Genomic DNA, 22631 nt, shown 5'->3' with positions numbered 1-22631 from the left:
GTCCGTATAGAAGACGGTTAGCGGGTTGTCTCCGTTATTTTCGTTCCGCACTCATCCGTCCGTCAAAGTTTTGTTTTCCCTCGAAAGTGCGATCGATTGTCTCTTCCGCCGTAGCAGATAAACATTATCGAAAGAGCTATTAAATCGATATCGATCGTTGAATAGCCTGTGTAGCACGGAGGAGGAAGGTAAGATTTTTCGATCTGCGTAGTGAAAACATGCGGGGGGCGTGTGAAGCCTTGCGAAAGATTACTGCGATCGAGAGGTTCAGCTCCTTGGTTGCTTCGCTCGCTTTGTATTTACTGTTTTGTACGGTTGCACGAGCTAAATCTCCAAGTGAAGGCTAGGGGACACCATTTTGTGCACTCGTTGGTGCAACCGTACTTCCAGGGTGGCTGGTTTCGCTGGTTAGAAATCGGTGAGATTTTTTTTGAAAAACTGATTATGGGTAGCATCTAGTACTGAAAATATGATGCTTACTTTGGACTGTATTTTAAAAGTATGAAGTTTCTTAAAATGTTTGCATTGAGGGCTGAAATATGAACATTGTTTACGACCAGTAGTTAATGAAGCGGTGACTTCGGCAGCACTGGATTGTTAGCATTTGCTACCTTGTTCGGAGCTTTCGGTGAACACCAGATTAGTAATCCTTTGCAGTCACGCACGTTAGTTTTCCCCCGGAATGAGAAAGGACTTTTCCGGTAATTAGTGCTAAAATAGATAACATATTCGTCAAAGTACTCTCTTTAATGATAACATACATTTTGGTTAGTGGTTCACAATGTTTACACGGTAGAAGAGTTTAGAATTTCTGCTTAAATTGTTGGTTGTGAAATAGTGTTGGAAGTGTTGAAGTTTATTGATTTCCGATATCCAGAAATTCCAACTGTTTTATTTTTTATTTTTCTGTATTCTATAAGCTTAAGGACTTCTTAAAATTGCATTTCTTAGTAGTTAACTAAATAATGTTCTTCTTGAATAACATTTTCAGATACGTAAATTTGAAAATATCTCATTCGAAAGGTGTCAAAGCGTTCGAGATTTTGGCATTGTAAGCGGCACCTCTCACTGCTGTGGTGTACGGTCGCCGGAAAAGTGCAGCTAGGGACCCGTGGCACCCGTAGCTGTTTGTATTACACTTTTGCCTCCCGTTTTCTCTTGCTCTGCTGCTGCTGCTGTAGTTTGGGTCGTTCGGAGCTCCGAAAATAGTGTCAGAACTGGTCCAAACAAACCGCACGGACCCCAGCAGTAAACACACCTTCGAACCTCCCGAACCCTTTCCCCTGGCAGAGAGTGAGTGAGCTTCCGGGTGAGCTCCTCAATAATCGCTCAAATTGGAGGCGAAAAAGGGAAAAATGGTGCTGGCCGACCGAACTGCTGAGAATGTCCGTAACGGACGACGATCGCGAGGACCCAGTCCCAACGGTCACTCGGCAGCGATGGCCGCCGGCGGAATCACCGAATCCAGCTCAGATGACGAAAACTGTGAGTGACATTCGGATTCTGTGCCAAAGAGCATCGTGTGAGCTAATCCTTGTTCTCTCGTTCTTCGTTTCGTTCGCAGCACGGAAAAATGGAAATTCCTCCAAGGAAACGAAAAAGAAGAGCGAATATGAAGGTAAGAAAGTTGATTGTGCTAGATTCCGGGTATAACGTCGCAAAAACTGCTAGCGGAGGCGTATTGAAATGTCAGGCTGATTTTTTTTTAAATATGAAAATTGACCTTAATTGTGTTTATTTTTAAATGTAATAATTGCATCCTCTTGAGAATTTGAAAAGTAAAGCTTATTTCGGCTGATAGGTGCATGTTAATGATGGAGGACGATGCCCTATGTTTATTGAACTAGGGTGATAGAGATGCAATGCAAGAAATTGCATTTATACAAGGCGGGGTCAACTTCGTTGTATGCAGCTCAAAAAGTTCCGAATGGAAAGTTTTGAGGCATTTAAGATAAAACGGTGGTCTACTGTATTTGTAATTTGTTGTTTTCTTGGTTACGATAGCCTATTAGTAATAACTTTGTATCATGACAACTCAATGCTATTACATACATCATATCAATACATTAAACTAAATCCCCCTAAAACGCGTTGTGACCAAAATTTAGACAGACTACATCGAAAACCTCGAGTCATCAGGGAATGAGTTTCTAATGTATTATTCCATTTCGATTCTATTTGTAATTCCAAGAGTCTTTAAACTCCATGACCTTGTATATTTTCTTAATTCAGAAATTTATTAAAAAAAATCTTAACCCTTTAATTCCCAGAAAGTTTTTGGTTGTTTTAAGATGCAAAAATGTATTTAAACAAAAAAAAAGTGTTCCATATTGCTTTAAATTATTGGATCCATTGAAACATGTTTTTAATTAAAATCAATAGTATGCTAATCGTTTTTCAATAGCTACTCAGTTGAATCATATGGACTAAAATAATGAACACACTGAGAAGCTTAAATAAGTACTGACTATTTAATGGTAGATTGACAAACATGAGACGGACGGAAAAGGTGTGGATCACCCACCAGTCTACCATGGAAAAGGGTTAAGCCCCCAAAATTTCAATGCCCGAGATCTTTATTTGACCTAGCTGATATTCTATTCTATCGAAATCTAGAAACGTTGTCCTGATTGCCGTTACTAATTCTCTTTGTTGAGTATGGTAAACGCACCAGTATTGGCCATGTTCCTATTTTGACCACCTTTTGACGATATTTTCACGTTTACAATTTTGAGATGTTCAGTTACGTTCAGTTTGTTGGTACAAATCATATTCATTGGTGTACATAAACATTTCGACCACAAAATGCACCAATATTGTAATTTAATCGGTTTTCTGAGGTGTGGCCAAATAGGAACCTATGGCCAATACTGGTTCACTTCCTTTATATAGGGTAGATACTTACTTCGGCATAAGCGCCCTTTTCCGTCAAACCAAGCAGAAACATCAAATGTATCAATGATTTCGACGTGAACGAATCATTCAAAAGCTATAAAACAAAATCTATAAGAATGAGTATGAATATTTACATCCATTCTTCTGAAAACCGGATGCCGAAGTGAATTCAATGACGTTTAATGTGTTTGCACGGAATTGAAACTCGTATGACGGAATTGAAATCAAGAAGCAGTGTTAGATTTTTAACAATATCTCAACAATTTGTGACTCTTTATTGAATCTAACGGTTCGTATGGAAATGTAAATAAATTCAAAAGTCATCATTCCATTTTTATATCTTACTAGCTGAGTGTGCCCGGCCTTGCTCCGGATTCAATATTAGCTTGAGTTTATGCGCCGATTCAAAAAAGTATGCTATATTTTTCTGTTTCATTTGTATGGTAGCCCCCTTTACAGAGGGGGATGAGGTCTCGAACCATCATAAGAACCTTTCCCGGCCCAAAAAACCCCTACATACAAATTTTCACGCCCATATGTTTAGTAGTTTCCGAGTCAATAAGGGTCCACTATTTATCCACGACACATAAAAAATTTAAATTTTTTGTATGGACAATTGTCTACGCAGGAGGGAGGGGGGGGGGGTTTAAAAATCAAAAAAAACTGTCTACGTAGTTAATGAACAGTTCCTAAACGCCATGTCCCCTAGCGGAAATTTTTTTTTATAGTTTGTTCATTGTCGAGGCTCATTCGCGGTAGCTTTGTGGAGCCGAATTTCTGGTTTTGTTTGACAAAATTACTTAAAACTAAAGTTAGTAGAGTAGGGGCCGATCTAAAACGCTCACCAATCAATTAAGATTCCATTTTTGTTCAAACCCGTTGTGCGGTTTGTGCTTAGTGTGACGAAAATTAGATCTTAACCCTACTGGGATACTAATCAAAAAATGTGTAACGAAATAGCATCAGGTTTTGACTGCTTATAGCTTGGTCGTTTATGGGGATTGACAAAAAGGCTTGATACAGATCTTAAAATTTTGCACTTCTTCGAACACCCACACTAACGCGTTACTAAATCTATTTTAGCAACCTGCAACATGACGCAGCAACCGCAGCAATACCGCATCAATAAGTTTGAATGTGGAATTAAAATGTAGATCGCAGGGACAGCGAAGCGGACCCCGGAACATCCGTAAAAGTGGTCAATTCGTAAAAAATAATCTACAATTCCGTGATTTTTAAACAACTTTTTGGAATGCTGCATGAATTATATTTAGATTTGAGACCATGATGTGCCCGCTGGAGACCACAAAACGATCCTCCGGAAGATCCGTAACATCAATAAAAGTGGCCAATTCGTATAAAAGATCCTAATGCTCAGTGATTTTTTTTTTAATCACTTATTATGATAGGGTAGAGAACTACTTCGGCCTAATCGCCCATTTTGGCCCTATCAGGCAGAAAACATCAAATAAATCTATGATTCCGGCATACGATGCTTCTATTCAATAGTTTCAAGACGAAGTGTTGAAGAACGCAAAATAAGATCTCGAAAGTGTACAAAAGGCACACGCGAATTAACTTTTCTTTCCGTTCCATAGGCCGAATGGCGTTTCAATGGCTAATAAGCCCAAGAAAATCCGTAGGGACCAGCATGCGCACGGACTTGTCCTGGACTGGATCTTCCGTAAAAGTTGTCAATTCGTAAAACAGATCCTATAATAGACCATCCATAATTGACGTAGCATATTTCTGACCAATGTTAGACCCCCCTCGTGGCGTATTTTGCAATACATAATTCATGGTCGGTCCCAACTCCTGCAGACCTCCTCCCCACTAAAATGCTGCGTTAGTTGGTTTATTTTAAATCACTTGTTATGATGCTACATGTATGAATTAGAATCTAGGACTAGCATATGTACTAAGGTTCAAAATATTGATTTTGATCCAGGCTCAATCGATTCTAAATCTGGTCCTGACTGTTCTCTCAAAATGTGTTAATGAACAGCTCCTAACCTCCACAGATCTAGAATATTTTTCATTAAATGACCAATTTTACGGATGTTCAGGATTTTCCAGACAACCTCCTTTGGACGCTAGGGAACAGTTTTCGGCCTCCGATCCTAATTCATTCATGTAGCATCACAACAAAAAAATATATGGATATTCCTAATATTCCGGAGGACTATACTCCGTAGCCATCAAAGTTAGCATGCTGGTCCAAATCCAAATTAATTCATGCAGCATCACAACAAACACATTAAAAACAGCGGAGATTCTAATTATAACGAACTTGACCACTTTCACGGATATTCCGGAGAACCGTCCCGTGGCCAGCAGATGCTGATCTTAAATCCAAATTCATTCATATAGCTTAACAACAAATGATTAAAAAAAAATTGCAGTTGGTCTAGGATCTTTTTTACGAACTTCACGGATGTTCCGGATCTCCCAGAGGACCATTCCGACAGATTCCAATTCATTCAAAATGATTTAAAAAAACAGTGAGCTATAGAGTTCTCCAGATGCACAAAAGTGTGCGTGAGGTTAGCTGAAGGTTAGGATAATTAGTTATTAATAGATTAGGAAGATGATGTTCTTCTGACATGGTTCATTTACTACTCAGCAGACAAAAAATCGAGGCTATTATGTCATAAGGGCAAGATGCAGTGTTGCCCTGAAAACAGCCGATTAATCCTACCAGCAAGTTATTAGCTTGGAAATTAATTAATAAGAAATTTTCTTGACATTCAACAAAGTTGTAGCTGGGAAATTCTCACGTCAGATGGGAGGGGCGGGGGCTCTGATGGACAACTTTTCCGTAAATCATTATGGTGCAGGGCTAGAACGATGAGGACAAAAAACACTTCTTATAGTAATTCCCATATAAACTTCAAAGAGCCAGTGCAGAATCAGTTCGCCACCAAATTAGTAGAAATTTTGGGATATTGATCAGCCTGATTTGGATCGGATTGATCTTGGTGGATCAAATTGAAAGGTATTTTGCAGCATGCAGAGAACCAATAGTTTGGAGGACCCTTTAAAAAAACTTCGTTGTTGAAATTGATTCGTGTGACTTCATCCATCAGTATTTTCAGCCTTTCAAGCTGTAGCCGACATCACTAGTTAATTCAAACATGTACTTAAATTTGAGAACTGTTCAAATATATTTAGACAAAAAGCATGGTGTGTTCGTCCCAAGTAGTAGTCAACCTAAAAATATGATGAGAAATAAGAAAACTGGATTGTAAATTTTGGGATGAATCCAACATATTTGTCACACTCACCGGTATATGAATCGAAAACCATGTTTTTCAAAATGTTTATTTAGTTGGCTCAATTACTTTGAAAGCTCTGCGGAGCTGAAGGACTAAACAAATATTACAATGGAGATCTAAATCGATTTCCTATATTATTATTTTTTGTTTGCAACGCATCGAATCTCGACAGATCCACAAACCCTTTCTGCCGAGGATGCTGATGTTCGTTTTTGCATGCTTTATTGGCCTCCTGAGGGCACGTCCATTATCACCACCTCTTCATGCAGCACCTCTACCACTTCCTCTGTTGATTTGCTGGTGCTGTCTGACAATGCACCTACAGCCACTACACCAGGGTACAAACTGCTATCCGAGTTGCAAGGAATTTTGTAGTTCTTCAAGAAACTTCGTGGTACTTCAGGAAACTTTCTTGAAGTGCATATTTTTCTTTAAAGTTCAGCTAACATTGTAGAAGCTCACTGAACTTCAGTGAACTTCGTAGAGCTTCATCGAACTGCTTCGATAACTCTTCTTCTACGTACCTGAAAAAGTTATAAGACAACGACACTTCATACACCTCGCAGCTCGTAATTGATTACGTTGAAAATGTGTGAACGTCTTGCAACGGTCAAATGCCCGTACTTAACAATACCGATACATTTTTTGTAGAATTTTTGTCCATTCTATATTTTGAAAATAACGTGTCAAAAGATGTTAGTCATGCAAGTGCAGTTTAGTGTTGAACCGGCAAAAATAAACAAAGAATATTCTAATTGACCGGCAAATTAATGGCTTTTGCTATTAGAGGATTTCAAGAATTTAAGCACTGCAAATATATGCTACCTTTCCTCTAAATTAGGAATGGTTTGGGCAAACGCAAATGAAATGTCGGCCAAAGCAACCAAGTTTCAACAGCCTGTATTTCACTTAACTTCGGGCTCTGCAGTTCTAGCGTTAATCGTATCGTAGCACATGAGATCAGCGCGAGCCTCGCGCACGCCAGGATTTTTGGTGTCGCATTTGTTTCTCGCTCGTATCTTATTCTCGCGTGTCTCTTTCTCGCTCGTCACATGTTGTTTTCGTTGCGACGGGAGACGGTTTGTTGAGAGTCTCGGCAGCACATTTTTGCACACACGAGGAAAATGTAACTCTGATCTCAACCTTCAATCTTTATGTTTAGGTATATCAATATCATCGAAAAAAAAGTAATCACGAAGCTCTGCGATAAGTTTCAGCTCGAAGTTCGACGATAGATTTAGAAACCATCGGTGCGAAAGTCAAAAACATAAATTGACAATCGTGATAGCAACGACCGGTGCGTAAACTGGTTGATAACTAAAATAGCAACGGCTAAAGTTGTCAACCTAGCACCGGTGCGGGTGGTCTAAGGTATAGGAGAGACGTTTTAAAACACTTATATTTTTGAATCAAGTACTTTTAATTAATTTCAGTCTTATTACGGGGATACAATGGCGAAATTTACCTATTTGAACTACTATCATCAAATATTTGAAAAACATTAAACGTCTATTGAGTACCATTGAGTTTTTATCCCCCGTAAAATTATCGAAAACAATTATAAATGCTTTAATCCTTTTTAAAACAGTTGCAACAATATTGGCTGTATACTTTTGGCATTTTTAAACACTCCCTATTTTTCTTAGCCATAACAAATGAAAAATTACAAATCTAGATCAATATTTGTGTCAACAGACGGTCATTAATAAGCAAAAAAAAACTACAAGGGACAGCCCTATGGGGTTGTACGCAATTGTGACGTAGGACTACGTGGTCTTATATAATAAATCTCATTTGTTAGCTGCTGCAGCTGTTTATACTGTTTAGTATGACGCGCTTGACATAGATGGCCCACAGCGACTCACGAAAAGCTACTGATTCCGATCAATAGTGGTGCGGCCTCTTCCTCCTTTGTGGCAAGATCGGACTTTCGGATTTATCCACTATAGTCTTAGACAGTTGAAAGTAGAATGTGAGTTTATTTTACCGGGTTCTTCAAATGAAAACTAGCATGGAGGGAAGCGACGCGTTAGGCTGTTTTGTAAACTATTTGGCGTACATACGCGCGGAATTTATTGTGTACATATGGTAGCACTTAAATGATTTCAAAATAAGGAAAAGGAAAAGGTTTTGGTGCTGACTGAGTGTTTTCTCAGTAGGTTAAGAATTTGGGTAATTGTTTCTATGTCAAGCTGAGTGAGTATTTAATTTATGATGTGTAATGGAATTATACTTTCCATGTGATGCATGGTCCGTAGTAAGGGATAAGGAATTATTCAAAAGGGTAATTTGTTAAGGGATAAGATATTATTCAAAAGGGTAATTTGTTAAGGTTAGTATTACTACACCTTCTATGGATGCTCATCTGGGCTGCAGCTCGCTGCTTGCAGGCACCCTTTCGTTGTGTACTGGAGAGCAACACCACTCACCACGCGGTGATTGAATAAACACCGTTTGGAGAGACCGGATGGATGGATTCAACTTTGAAATCTGTGTTAGGGAAATCGCTTTTCGCAGGCAATCTGTGATAATTTGAACTATTATAGCAACAGTTGTTCATCCGTGCAATTTTCAATAGTGACATTTTGAAAAATGATAAATTCTTAAATTCAACAAATGCGTAGAAACATTTCAGATCGATTGGTGATAAAATTATTGAAATTGGTCCAGCGGCAGCTGAGTTAGTAACGTTCAAAATCTTTCATAATTTTGTTACATGTTCCATTTTCGACATAGACACAGACATAGTTCTACGTCAAAAAGATTAAACGGTTATAACATTTTGTTGTACTTAACGTATTTTAGTTTAATTGGTACCAAATGAACGATCTATGTTTTTATAATAAATGAGCACAATTTCAGCTCATTTGGTTTATCATTCTCAAACATATACTGCCGTTCTACGCATAAGAGTCCCACAGTGCATAAGGATTGCATAGAACATGGGACAGTTATGCGTATAACGGCAGTATAGTAGTTTAAAAATAGGTGTTCAAAAAAGAATATTAACTGAAATTTCTCTAACTTCCGACAAACTAAATCACTTGCTCCAAGTCAGATGGGTAGAACGATGACACATTTGTAACTTTGCTCAGACTGCATTTGTTCATAAAATTGTTTCCACATTTCAGAGAAAATCCGCGTCGGACGAGATTATCAAGCCGTGTGCCCAGAACTGATACCGGCACCAGAGCGAAAGCCAGAAAACCTAAATGACCGAGCTCTGCTGGTTTGGTCTCCCACGAAGGAAATTCCAGACCCGAAACGTAAGTCTGGCACCTGCCTTTACATCATTGATCCTGATGATGATTGTTTTCTTCTCAATCCCGACAGTGGAAGAGTACATAACGGTGGCCAAAGAAAAGTACGGATACAACGGCGAGCAAGCACTGGGAATGCTCTTCTGGCACAAACATGACCTCGAACGGGCGGTGCTGGATTTGGCAAACTTCACACCCTTCCCAGATGAGTGGACCGTCGAGGACAAGGTTCTGTTCGAACAGGCATTCCAGTTCCACGGCAAAAGCTTCCACCGAATTCGACAAATGGTAAGTTCCCATCGCTTTTACAGCTTTGTTTGAAATTGATCACATCACGGTACCCAATTTCCCTACAGCTACCGGACAAATCGATTGCCAGCCTGGTCAAGTTCTACTACTCGTGGAAGAAGACGCGCAGCCGAACCAGCGTCATGGATCGGCAGGAGAAGATTAAGAAGAACGACAGTTCGGAGAACGGAAGCGACCACGGGAGCAATGAAGACTCGGACAACGACGACAAGGTGAGTCCGATCATAGTGCTAGACTAACAACGGTGTTTCCTCCACCACTACTATTACTACTACAACAGCAGCTGTAAGGGTATTTAGTTAAGTATTATTGTCATTTGCGTGAACGAGAACAGTGTGTGTTTGAGACGGAATTCGTTTGTTGAGTCTTTTTCTTTATGTGATTGATGACAGTTAGCTTTGATCCGAAAAAAAAAATGTTGTGAACTGGAAACACCTAGAAATCGTAGATAATTTATGTGATCGTCCCATCAATGTTGAATTGGTTAGTTTTGTTTCAATGTTTGTGTTCTCGGGAGATCGCCAAATCACCATTCGGCGCCACTAAGCAGGAGGACTATCTGAGGAAACTTCTTAGGAATCTTATTCGTCTGCGTTGTGAAATTCTCTCTATGCAGGGGAAAATGGGACAGTTTGGCCACATTCTGAAAATCATAACTCCATACCAAATTAAGCGAAAAAAAACGAGATAATGAAAAAAATACAGTGAAATATCGATGTTGGCAACACGACGCTAAGGTCTTTAATCTAATAATACACAATGATGTTTAATCCAACTCAAAGTTTCTTATTTTTGTAAGCATATCGAAGGAAGGACTTTTAGGAAACCGACTTGAAGATGTGCATGAACCCTGTGGAATGAAAGGCAAACAAATCTTAAGAATGCCATAAGACCATGGCGTATGAACCTGGACAATTTGGGTTTGGGTAAGGTGGGGCAAGATGGGTCAGATAGTACATTAATTAATTAATTTGTTTGTCACAATCAACAGGTTCAATGTAACCCCAATTATTATGGTTCACTTTTTTCAAATACTGAGCCTGTTCTGCTTCTTCTTGATTCCTTTACCGACGGACATCGATTCCCACCCATCGACATTGAGCCTGTGTAAATTAATCATGTAGATGACTCATCTTGCCTTAACTACGAGTAATTCTTATGCCTTTAACTTGTTCGATTTCGATTCCACTCTGCTACATTTTATATTGCTACACTGTCTATAAACGCATATCAGTCCCATACGGACTTCCGTTAGTTTATAACTCCGCTATCCACTATCAGTACTTTCATATTATGATGATCACGAAAAATGTGAAAACAACATAGAGTCAGTTTTGCCCATCAGTTTTATCCTGAAATTCAATCGTCCAGGGGTCAAGTAACAGTTCTGCTTTTTGAATTTGCATATTTTTCGCTGATATCTCGCGTCACTTTTCATATAGACCAATGTAACATATCGGCCATATTGAGAAAATCGAAGATGAAGTTCGACAGATTATTATTTTAACTGTTTAGAAGCAACACATTTTGCAATGTGGTCAGTGAATAATAACGTTGAAAATTCAGTAGAAACGGTAAAATCACATTTTACTTTCAATTTCATGCTACAATATAGGGAAAAAACACATAGGACGTTTTGACTAGTCAAGTTGTACATCAGGCATGTTACATTGGACGATTTTTCTCAATAACATAATCAATGAGTGTTACATTGGACGTTTTGTTCTACATGATACTAGATTCCCTCTCACAGATGTCAGAGTAGAGTACTTAACTTTAGATTGGCCCCGCCTATAGAAAATGACCACCAATCATGTTAGGCAGTCCAAATGAGCGAAGTTACAATCATTTATCTATCCATCATTTCAAGCTGGTCATTGGACAATTTTTGACCTATGATTATCTTAAATAGAATGAAAGTACATTTGGGTGGGTGTTTTTGTATCACATACAATGATAAAAAAGCAATAGTTTGTATAGCTTAACTCGATTTGTTTACATTTGTTACTTAGGACCTATTGAAAAGTTACGTGAGATATAACAAAACATGCAAGCTTCATTGCACTTATTCTAACTTGAAAAAATATTAATAAATTCACTAGGATTTTTCAAATATTTTCATGAGAATTACCTTGGCAACTTCGACTGCCATTTTCTTAATGCCTACTTTTTTTCAAAATTAAAGAACCCGCTTATAGGCACTAGGGTAGAGAACTACTTCGGCCTAATCGCCTATTTTGGGCCTATCGTGCAGAAAACACAAAATAATTCCATGATTTCAGAGTTAACGAGTCAATTATGAGTTTGGTACGATACTTTAGTCAATGAGAACGCGTGATATGAAGGTTTGCACCCATAATTCACAAAAACAAAAGAAGCGCTCCGATCGAATCAATTTTTATCTTCATCCGATAGGCCGAAGTGAATTCATTTGCGTTTCAATGGCGTTTCAATGCGTTAGGCCGAGTTTGGCGTCAAGAAGCAGTGTTAGACTTTTGACAATATCTCAACGATTGGTTCCTCTTTATCAAATCTTACGGTACGTACAGAAAGGTAAATAAATTTGGAAGCCATCAGTAATAATAACACTCCGTTTGGTGCTAAACTGCGCTAGATTAAGAAAGACTAAGTGCGGGTTGTGCTTAATAGGTCGAAAATGGGGTAGTTAACCCTACAGCTGACGTGTGAATTTCAATGTTTTGACTTATGAATTCAATTTCATAAGGCAAATTTAGGATTTCCATCAGAAACCCTTTTGTTGCAAATTCATAAGCATTTCTTAAGGAATTCTTACGTTCCTTTGCCATATTATTGGTGGCCATATTATATCGCTGTGAAGCAACTGTAAACTCTAGAGGGAATTTATATCTGTAACTGAAACCAGTTCGATTTTGTTTGCTAACTATGCCAACCAGTGGCAGCTTTCTATGCCAACCAGTGCATGAATTTGTGTATTGAATGGCAAGCACAATGATACTCTATGCCCAGGCAAGTCAAGAAAATTTCCAACCCGAAAGATTTCCTCGACCGGATCGGGCATCGAACCCGCCGCCACCGGCTTGGTTTGGTGTCTTTACAGACTAACGCTATTTGAGGCCCCGATGTTTTCATGTCTATTTTCCACAAAATCACCCTCAATTTCCTTATTTCTAAACAAAATTCAAGGATAAAGTCTCGCGTAACATTCGAAAATGGCATATCAGCTTTTGTAAGTTTGCCTCACTGCTACAAGGACCTTAGGTAGGAATACTATTTTGAAGAAATCATTTATTTTCAGTATAACCAACAATCAATACGAAACTAACAATTTTAAATTGGCTCACTACTTGACTAGCCTATTGGTCCCAAGCAAATCGATTAACGTGCCCCATTATTGTCGAAATTCTATTACTACACTATGTTTGTTTTGATTCGCTATGAAAGTTTGACAGATAAAATGAGGGGTTAGTGGATTTTCCTATGTTTCGAGGGGTGAATCGATTAGCTTGGGACCGAAGATAGTACCAGAGCTGAGCCAAAAAGTTGAGCACGTTTCTTCGGGACCTACTAGTCTTAGAGTTACCTCTATGGTATAACCATAGAGGTAACTCTAAGACTAGACGGTCCCGAAATAACGTGCTCAACTTTTTGGCTCAGCTCTGGTACTCTCTTCGGTACCAAGCTAATCGATTCACCCCTCGAAACATAGGAAAAACCAATAACCCCTCATTTTATCTGTCAGACTTTCATAGCGAATCAAAACAAACATTCCGTAGTACTAGAATTTCGACTAGAATGGGGTTCGTAATGGGTAAGATTCTGTCAAAACTAATAGTAAAATTAAATGAAATTCGTTTCTGCAAAAATCTGTTGGTGGGAGTACTTAATTTAAACCATCAACATAGTATTTTTGTCAATGGATGTTGCTTCTCTATATGCAAACCAACTCTATCGTAGAAACTCTCCCCTTCCGGATAATGGTGTTTTGTTTGCGTCGCTGCTCGTGTTTGCGTGGAAATGGCATTACAAGATATGTTTACTGATAGGCCCTTTTCTAATGTTGCACGAGAAGTGTCAAATTGCCGTACATGCTATTTCAAAAGTACCCAAATTTGGGTAGAATCAACACAGATCTGTTAAAACTGAACCACATCCCTGGCAAGACTGGTACTTTCTGAAGCCGCCACCGATGGTGGTGGTGTTAGTGTTGCAAACACGTTCTTAAGCTACAGTCATGTGTGCCGCATGATTATATCGCGTTAAAAGTTTTTAATGGTGTAGTAATGCTGTTATCACATCCAATTATAATGCGCTTCTTTTTTAGGCAACGATAATTCCTATTAAACACAGTAAACAGCGCCTATGGCACAACAAATATTAAACTAAATCTGTCCCGCTACTCGCGACAAACTTTTCTAACAACGTATCACGCATGAACAGAGCTTACTTGCGAATATTTGCAGCAGCTGTCAAATGTTGACGTTAAATCGAACCAGAGAACCAGGATTTTTCGGCTTCACACACAGTATAAGGGAATGACATTTGTGTCATAGATGTGAACTGAACCTACCCAAAAATGGGTAAACTGTGTTGGGAGTGACAAGTTGACAAACGAACAACATAGACATGAATCCGATCGACGTTGTTCATTTGTCAACTTGTCACTGCCAACACGGTTTACCCATTTTTGGTTAGGTTCAGTTTTGACCGATCTGGGTGAATTCTACTCAAATTTGAGTAGTTTAAAAATAGCGTGTAGCTGCTTTTGTAAAGAATGAAAAACGGAAAACTAATCCTGCTTTCAATGAAATCAATTTGTTTACTGATTCTGCATTCATAATATTTAACTGAATACGGGCCTGGTGTAAATGGTTACCATCCATGTTTCTCACGCTGAAAGACTTGAGTTCAAATCTCACCTCGCACAAGTCACGCATGACCTAAAATGTGTTAAATAAAGCAAATAAACAATAATCGTTAGTTCAACTACAGATGAACTGAAATTAAATTTTCAACAAGACGTCGTGTCAATTCTTAGATAGCTGGAACTAGGTGGTTAATTCGAATGTACACACTTAAACAGAGACCCTGAGCTCTGTAAAAAAAAAATATCGGCTTTGATCGGTAATGCTAAAAATTACAGATGTTTCGGTATTTTCTCGCTTTATTGCTAAAAACTGTAAATGAAATGACAGAATTTCGGTAATTTCATTTTGATTTAACTAAAACGGTAAACATTTTTACCGGCAGGTCTGTAAATCAGCTTCAACACTGACTTCAACGTCAAATCCACCATATTGTGATTTTCGATCGACTTTAAAAATGTTGAAATTATGGAGGCTGTTATGCAACACCATAAGTAATTAATTTTCCTTATCTAAATAAACACCGATTACAGATGGCCGATGTTGTTGCTTGTTTTTTTTCTGTCGGTTCAAGTTCCATTCTCGTTGGCGACGATCTGAAAGCAGCATTTGGAATCTTCATCTAATGCTTCCCTGTTTTCAGTGTAGCGCCGAATCCTTCCGACAAAAACTAGTTTTTGTTCATTGGTGGAGCAATTTGCAACACTAACACATTGATCACGACTGTAGCCAAATTTTTGCATGGGTTGCAGTGACCGCCACCTTGACACAATATTAAAGCAAATTACTGTTGGGCCGGTTACCTTTTTAAAAATTACAGATCTCTCGGTACACACTAAGATTATTTTACCGAAATCTGTGAAATTTTACCGAAATCTCAACAGCTGAACGTTCGGTAAACAGTTCGGTGATTTTTCACAGATATTCGTTGAAAAATTACAAGAAATCTGTGAAAAATCACCGAACTATTTACCGAACGTTCAGCTGTTGAGATTTCGGTAAAATTTCACAGATTTCGGTAAAATAATCTTAGTGTGTAATTTTCGATTTGCATATTGTCCTCAAAATTACAGTTCTCCGGTAAAGTCGACTACAAATCAAGCAATGCACATCAGTAAACGCTACCGATCGTTCGGTAAATTTGACAGTTAACAGATTTTTCGGTAATGTTCTCGATTATCGTAAATATTACCGACCGTTCAGCTGTTGAGAATTCGGTAAATGAATTACCGAAGTCGGTGATTTTTTTGCTAAGTGTGTAGGTAACATTAGTAAGAAATTACCTGATGGTTTATGATGCCTGACTTTACAGGACTTTGCTGGAATTCGTCCCATTCGTTTAATCTGATCTAACTTATGTCTGAGAAAAGGTTGTAAGAACTCTATTCTGAGCGACCTGGATTTTGTTCCTGCGAGTCTGTGCACATGATTCCCACACCGGAGCTGCGTAGAGGATCGCAGGTGCTATGATTTAGCACAGTTAAGTTAATTTAGCAAACTCCTTGTGAGCTTCTGAGGGGGGTCACCATTCTTATAGCATGCCGGATAATGTACTTGGTGCATTCGCAGCTACCTTTGGGCTGCTTGGATCTATGTTATCGATGGACTTGGACACTTGCTACTTTCTGATTTTTTAAATTGATGTAGCTGCAAAGAATAGTTTTCTTCGTTAAATCTTCTTAGTATAGTTGTTTCCCCACTCACCATTTGGCGCTGAGAAGAATTCGAGGCATCGGTTTAGTTCTTGCTATATGCATTGATACAGCATGACTGGTGGCATGGTATTCTTATCAAGTATTATTGCAGTATTATAACAGTTGCTTCTGGTGTGGATACATTAAGCTCGGAGATTTCTTAAAAGAAAATGAAATCAAGTTTGCTTGAGACGATTAGCAAATTATAGGCAAAGGGCGGGATGTGCTTAGTAGGCCCAAATTAGATCTAAGCCCTACCTGTACAACAAAACCTACAAGAACCGGAAAGTGTCATCGTGTTTGGTTTGACTTGCAATTTGCTTACCCCTTTTTTTGCTTTTAACACTGTATGAATTCTCCACCGTCAAGCGGACTTTGTATATATTTAAAGGAAAACTTTAATCCGATCAATGTATAAACATTGCGTAACCATAAAATGATTTAATTTTAATCAATCTTAGTATAGTAATAACTTTAAGTGTATGGGAGCGAGCTGTCGCTTTGGTAGTTTAGAGTCAAACAGTGAAGTTATTATTTTGGTTTAAATCTTGATTTAAAAATAAAGATGCAAGTCAATGGGTTCGATTAAAAAATTTTGTGCTCAGAATACGAAGCTCCTTCAGATGCAAACTTAAAATTTTTCAAAATTAAACAACCCAATTGAATGGAATATAATCACCTTTTATTAGCTCTTGTGAGTATTTCACTAACATCCCAATTCATTATGACTTTCATCTTTACAACACCCCGCTCCACACTACTCTTTCGATCTGTATTCAGGGCCCCACAACTGTGCCAAATTTGATCGAATTTTGTTATGGTCTGGATTTGCGGAAGAACTTTGAATTTTCTATGGGAAAATGTATGGGAAACGGACCTAAACAACTAATGAGTAGTCAAAAATTAAAAAAAAAAATTGGGGGAAAACTTTTCAGAACAACTTTGTAGAAGATCGAACGGTCAGAAAAAAAAACTTAATTTTAAAAGTTCTGGTATGGAGCCATGCAGTAAGCACATTTTTTGAGATGTGGAATCTTTGATGCAACATGCGCAATATGATACAAAACTAATCCATTTTATTAAAGTCGACTAACCTTAAACATCAAGCGATGATTATTATTATTATTATTTAGCTTTATTAAGGAGGCTTTTCCAACCGATGAATTACGTTCTTATATCACCGACAAACGTACATGAAACATTAATTTAGCTTTTGCTAGAATATCTAAACCGGCTGACTCAAATGTGCAGCGATTCGATATGTCCAAACCATAGGATTTTAGGTTGGTTGGTTGTCTTTATTATTATGAGATTTTCAGCCAGACGTAGTTCTATTAAGTCCAGAATTGATCAGACAAGACCCAACTCATAAATTTTTGCACACGTGTTCGTGGCTTAGCTAAACGTTTTCCGCTATGAGGAAGAGGAGACAAACAAGGAGGCGAAAACGAACCACTTCAAGCTGAACATTGCATTAGGTCGAACACAACAAATCAAGAAGACTGGCAACTCTTTTATTTTCTCATACGAACGCTATGAGACAGGTACAATCGCGTCATCTGCCGCTCAAAGGTAAATGCTTCGAATGAATTTGATAGCAAAGATTACATCCTCAGACAAAGGGTTGATTTGTTGTCTTCGATTAGGTCCTAAGTAACATTTGACAGATTCTCTTCGTCGACTTTCTCTTTGCATCCTCACGGCCATGATAAGACATTGCCAGTTAATTTCAGCACACAAATCGATGAAACAAGCTATTATCTAGCGTGTTATACGACAATCACGAAAAGAAACCCAAGTTATTAACGAAAGAGAAAGTCGATGAAGAGAATCGATCAATGTTACTTAGGACTTAATGCATTGTTAGGCTTGACTTTTCTTTCAAACGCGAACCAGCTCGTGATTGGTCGATTTGAAGTGGGTAAGATAGAGATACACTGAGGCAAATTGACTTAAGATGAATGAATGAAAATAAGTATCGACTCATGAACGACACATACGAATTTCATTAGCGCGACTTATGAAAAATGTTCGTCTAAAATAAGGTATGTCTTATACGCCTTTAGCCATTCCATTTTCCCAGATGTTGACAGACGAGTGGACCAGACACACACCCGTAATCTCAACGTCCATGGTTCGGTACCAGTCTGCTCCGGTTAACTATTTTTTTGTCGACATTATTTTTCATAAGGCAAATCTATGAAATTCATATCGATTTCTTGTGGCTTAAATTCATATGTGGTTCTTATGGAATTCTTATGTTCTTTTGCTTTAGTGTAGGGATAGATAGAGATAGAGATAAAAGAGTAAGAAGCCAGTTGTCTCCTCTTCTTCTTTCCTTTTCCGCGGAAATGCAGACAGATATCAGTGGTGTGCTTTGAGTAAAAATTTCATGGTAACTTCTATGGTCATTCATGTCGGTTTGTCGGTGCTTATATCGTAGATCCGGATTGATTTGAGATGTGGGCGTGATTGCTTTTGTAAACGAACACGTCAATAATCGATTTCTTGAGAAACTCGAAAACTAATAACACTATGTGCTAATTTCAAATAACAGACTAGAGTGGTAATTTTTATACGATAGATGAGGAGATGAAAGTATAGAGTTGATAGTTCCGTTAGAGTACGGCAGTGTGAAATTGTTTACATAGAGAGTAGAACGCGTGTACCTTCATTCATAAAAGTTGTCCTTGCTCGCTTTCTACTCTACTATAGATAAACAATTTCACATTGCCGTACTCTAACGGAACTATCAACTCTATACTTTCATCTCCTCATCTATCGTAAAAAAATTACCACTCTAGTCTGTTATTTGAAATTAGCATCTTCAACTATGTAAATCGTTGAATTATTACGCCGAAATCTCCTCTCCGGAAATGTACTTTATTTAGCGCCCAAACGTATTATTTGCCATGATTTCCTATATTAACTTTCAAACCCCCACCGTCAAAAAACTACACAGAAATTACGGAGCCATGATAGTTTTAGCACAGGCAAACAGACATAACACTCGCAAGTTGTTCATCGAACACGCATTTAACGGTGTGGCGTGTTTTTGATGTCTACACACTACCGCCATCTGTTCAGCGTACTACAAATCACAGTATACTCAACAGATGGCAGTAGTGTTTTAGCGATGATGTTTTATATTGAAATATATTCAATGTATTATGTCTGTTTGTCTGTGGTTTTAGCATTTTTCAGAATCAGACGTTGGGGGTTTGAGAGTTAAGGTAGGTCTTTCTCTAGGATGTAAAAAAAAGAAACAGGGCACGCAGAGAATGGATTTGAAATTCAACACAAATATTGTTGACTCACGGCTCCACAATATTCTATTGATTCAAAAAAAAAAAATGCGATTATTTCAACAATAAATATAGTTGAATTAACAAAACGGTTGCAGAATCAACAAACGTTTTGCTGATACCACAATAATTATCGTTGATATATAATTTTCACACCTACTTTTCTAGAAATTTGGCAATTGAATTCAAGTACACCCAACCCTTATTTTACGCGGTCTTATTTTCCTTAAGCTTGATGTGTCAAAAAATCAAAGATACATTTTCTAACTTCACCACAAATAAAGAAAATTGGAAAAATGTACCCGCGTAAAAAAGGGTTAGGCGTACTCAAATCTACCGAATGCGCGGTGGGTAGTGCCGACCCGCTATTTTCCAACCGATTGAGCTGATTTTGTATGGTGATTGGTGTTAACCATAAATTAGTCAGCTACAGAAAATCAGCTCAAGTGATAAAAAGACAGTGGTGGGACAGCGGCACCACTTACTGCGGCTCTTCACTATTATGGCATATTTGCGGCAAATTCCTCCAATCATAACTAGGCACACCTCTTATCTACCGATTAAGCAAATATATTATATTAACATATGGTCCACTCTTTCGATCCCGCAGGGACACGATTTTCAGACAACAAGAGCGCTCTTGCGTCAAAAAAGGCAGCTAATGTATTCTAAAAACATTACGAGGGATGCTTCAAAGCTTCAACAAAGGAGTGAATCCTAACTTGTTTTAAGCATTATAATCATGTTCCAATGTGTTTCTATAAATTTTGTCAACATGCCATACTATTTACTCCGATGTAATAAACGAAATAAAATTGTATTTTAATTGTGTAATAATTGCTATTCACACACCCCTGGGCTGTAATCAAACGCTTGCTGGGGACCTTTTCTGACGCTAGATGGTGCTACATTCTTGTCTACCGCGTGATGTATGGAAAAGTGGAAAGTGGACTACATCGTTTATATAATATATTTGGATTAAGTTAAAGAATTTGGAAGAAAACAACTTTGCTGTAAAGATTTCGTGCATAACTTTCAGCGTTAGAAGACAAGAAAATTGAGATTTCTCTTTCACAGACATCAACTTAGAGTTTCTGCTACTGACAAAAACTGATCGGCACCTTTAATAATTATGCATTTAAATTTATATTCTAGATCCCCTTTTTGAGTTCTATGTTCAAACATTGCTTGCAATGCTTCGCACCAATCAGGATGCGATTTTTTTTTTCTGATTGACAAAACTACGGAATGTGAATCTAAATGCATATATTTTTTTTTTGAGGAAACCTCAATTTACATATTTCTGTTAAGTTGGTTAAGTTGTTTTCTGCCAATGTTTTTAGCTTAATCGGTAGTTAAGGGGTGTGCCTAGATTTGATAGGTGCCGCGTAAAAAAATATGGCACTTCACGGTAGCTCCAATTGAAATTCCTGTGGATTTACTTAAAGCTTGTCTAATTTTAGCATACTTTGAAAAGAATTACTGTAGATTGGTATCTGCAGTAATTCTTTTAAAAGTATACAAAGTATTGGGATTATACAAAAGTTATCTAACTTTCAACTGAAAATGTCTTCATTCATTAAAATTCAAAATTTTCTGGGAACATTTCTATCCAAGGCGTAAGATGACTCACTTAATGGGGAGAAAGAGTAGTAGTATGTACTGCCCTATTTGAGACCCTAGAGTAGAGATTTCGTAGTAGATTTAGAATGTTGTGGCCAACCCTTGAAGCTTTTGTAAAAGCTATTGTCTGGTCAAAATTTGGGAAATTTTATTCGGGTTTCCTTTGGGGTGATCGTCTTGCCCCACTATCCCCTACTACTGGTCAGTTATTGGTTGTGGTTGTCCGCCTTGGTGGTTCTCTGCTTCATGCGACAGATGACAACGACAAATAACGGAATAACAGCGGGGTAGGTATACGTAGTTGGTTGGATGTAGCTAGTTGGTAGATTAGTAGTGGAATAGTTTTTGTCTTGTTTTATGTTCTATGTTTATCCCTGCAAGGTTCACATTTTATTTTTTGTTTCTTAAGTTTATATTGGTCCCAGGGTCCGATGATGATGTTCCTCGCGTTGCAAACAATCTGCTATTGGTTTACATTCTCAGTCAGTCTTGTAGGAAATGTCTCGTCCGGTTAGAAAGAGGTTTTCGTATGAGCGTTGAGGAATACCTGCCCAATCAAATTCGTCGCTGATCGATCCCTGACGTAAATTTCCCATTTATTCTTTCCTTTTGCATACCACTTCACGTCCCAGCCATCAACGGCAAGCACTGGCATCAATAATCCAGCTTCAAATTCCGCTGTGGGCAGTACCACCACCGGTGCCGCCGTCGCTGGCAATGGCGGCTCAACGGTTGTCCCCAACTCAAACGGTACCACTGCACAGAACGATTCAGGCGACATTGCCAAGCCCGGTCCAAACGAAGCTGAAGGCGGTGGCGCGGCCTCTGTTCCAAGCGCAGCCTCCACCAACGGTAACAGTTCTCTCAACTGTTCCGGGTGTGGCGTTACGTGCAGCGAACTGAATGCGACTCCCCAGGGCAAACTGTGCGGCAGTTGCTATCATCATTGGAGGTATTGGAGAAAAATTATTTCATTTTTAACGATAATCTTTCTTTGATTTTGCTTTCATTATTTGATATTGCACCGCGAACTGCACTCTAAACATAAGCCTTCCTTCTTCTCTCACACGTGATGTTACTACCCTTACTACACGTTGTTCCAAACTACCCACTGAAATAATTTTTCTCTGTGTGTTCTCTTTCTTCAAAATTTCTCTCTTCTAGACGTACCGGTGTTTTGCGTCCCACATCCGGTCCGACTTTTATGAACAAACGCGCGCGCAATTCGAACCTGTTGGGCAAATCCGGGGACAGTCACAAGCGTAGGCCCCCGCGGGGTATGTACATCAATCACGACGACATTGTCAAACTGGCCAACACGGCCCAGAACAATAACAATGCCGAACCGAATCCCAACGACGACCTGCTGGCTGGGATGGATAGGGAAATCGTTACCCTCTGGAGTCAAGTAAGCACCCCGATCTAA

General features: G+C 38.6%; 1 protein-coding gene across 3 annotated transcripts in view; it reads left to right on the top strand.

Moving 5' to 3' along the window:
* Positions 1-22631, top strand: part of LOC135717394 (REST corepressor-like) — a 63360-nt gene continuing 40729 nt past the window's right edge. Inside the window, exons 1-8 of one of the 3 annotated variants that reach the window (XM_065239461.1) lie at positions 1-188; positions 992-1485; positions 1565-1618; positions 9302-9436; positions 9504-9718; positions 9787-9951; positions 21838-22157; positions 22370-22613. In XM_065239461.1, coding sequence (XP_065095533.1) covers positions 1356-1485; positions 1565-1618; positions 9302-9436; positions 9504-9718; positions 9787-9951; positions 21838-22157; positions 22370-22613 — 1263 coding nt within the window. In that variant the 5' untranslated portion in view covers positions 1-188; positions 992-1355. Of the gene's footprint in view, positions 189-991; positions 1486-1564; positions 1619-9301; positions 9437-9503; positions 9719-9786; positions 9952-20192; positions 20321-21837; positions 22158-22369; positions 22614-22631 lie in introns of those variants that run through there. The other 2 variants (XM_065239465.1, XM_065239464.1) reach the window with 2 other exon arrangements.

This window comes from Ochlerotatus camptorhynchus, unplaced genomic scaffold, assembly GCF_037179485.1.
Source record: "Ochlerotatus camptorhynchus isolate MF236.1 unplaced genomic scaffold, CSIRO-AGI_Acam_v1.1 ptg000055l, whole genome shotgun sequence".
In the NCBI taxonomy this organism is placed as follows: Eukaryota; Metazoa; Arthropoda; class Insecta; order Diptera; family Culicidae; genus Ochlerotatus; species Ochlerotatus camptorhynchus.
This window is presented reverse-complemented; position numbering and strand designations above follow the sequence as displayed.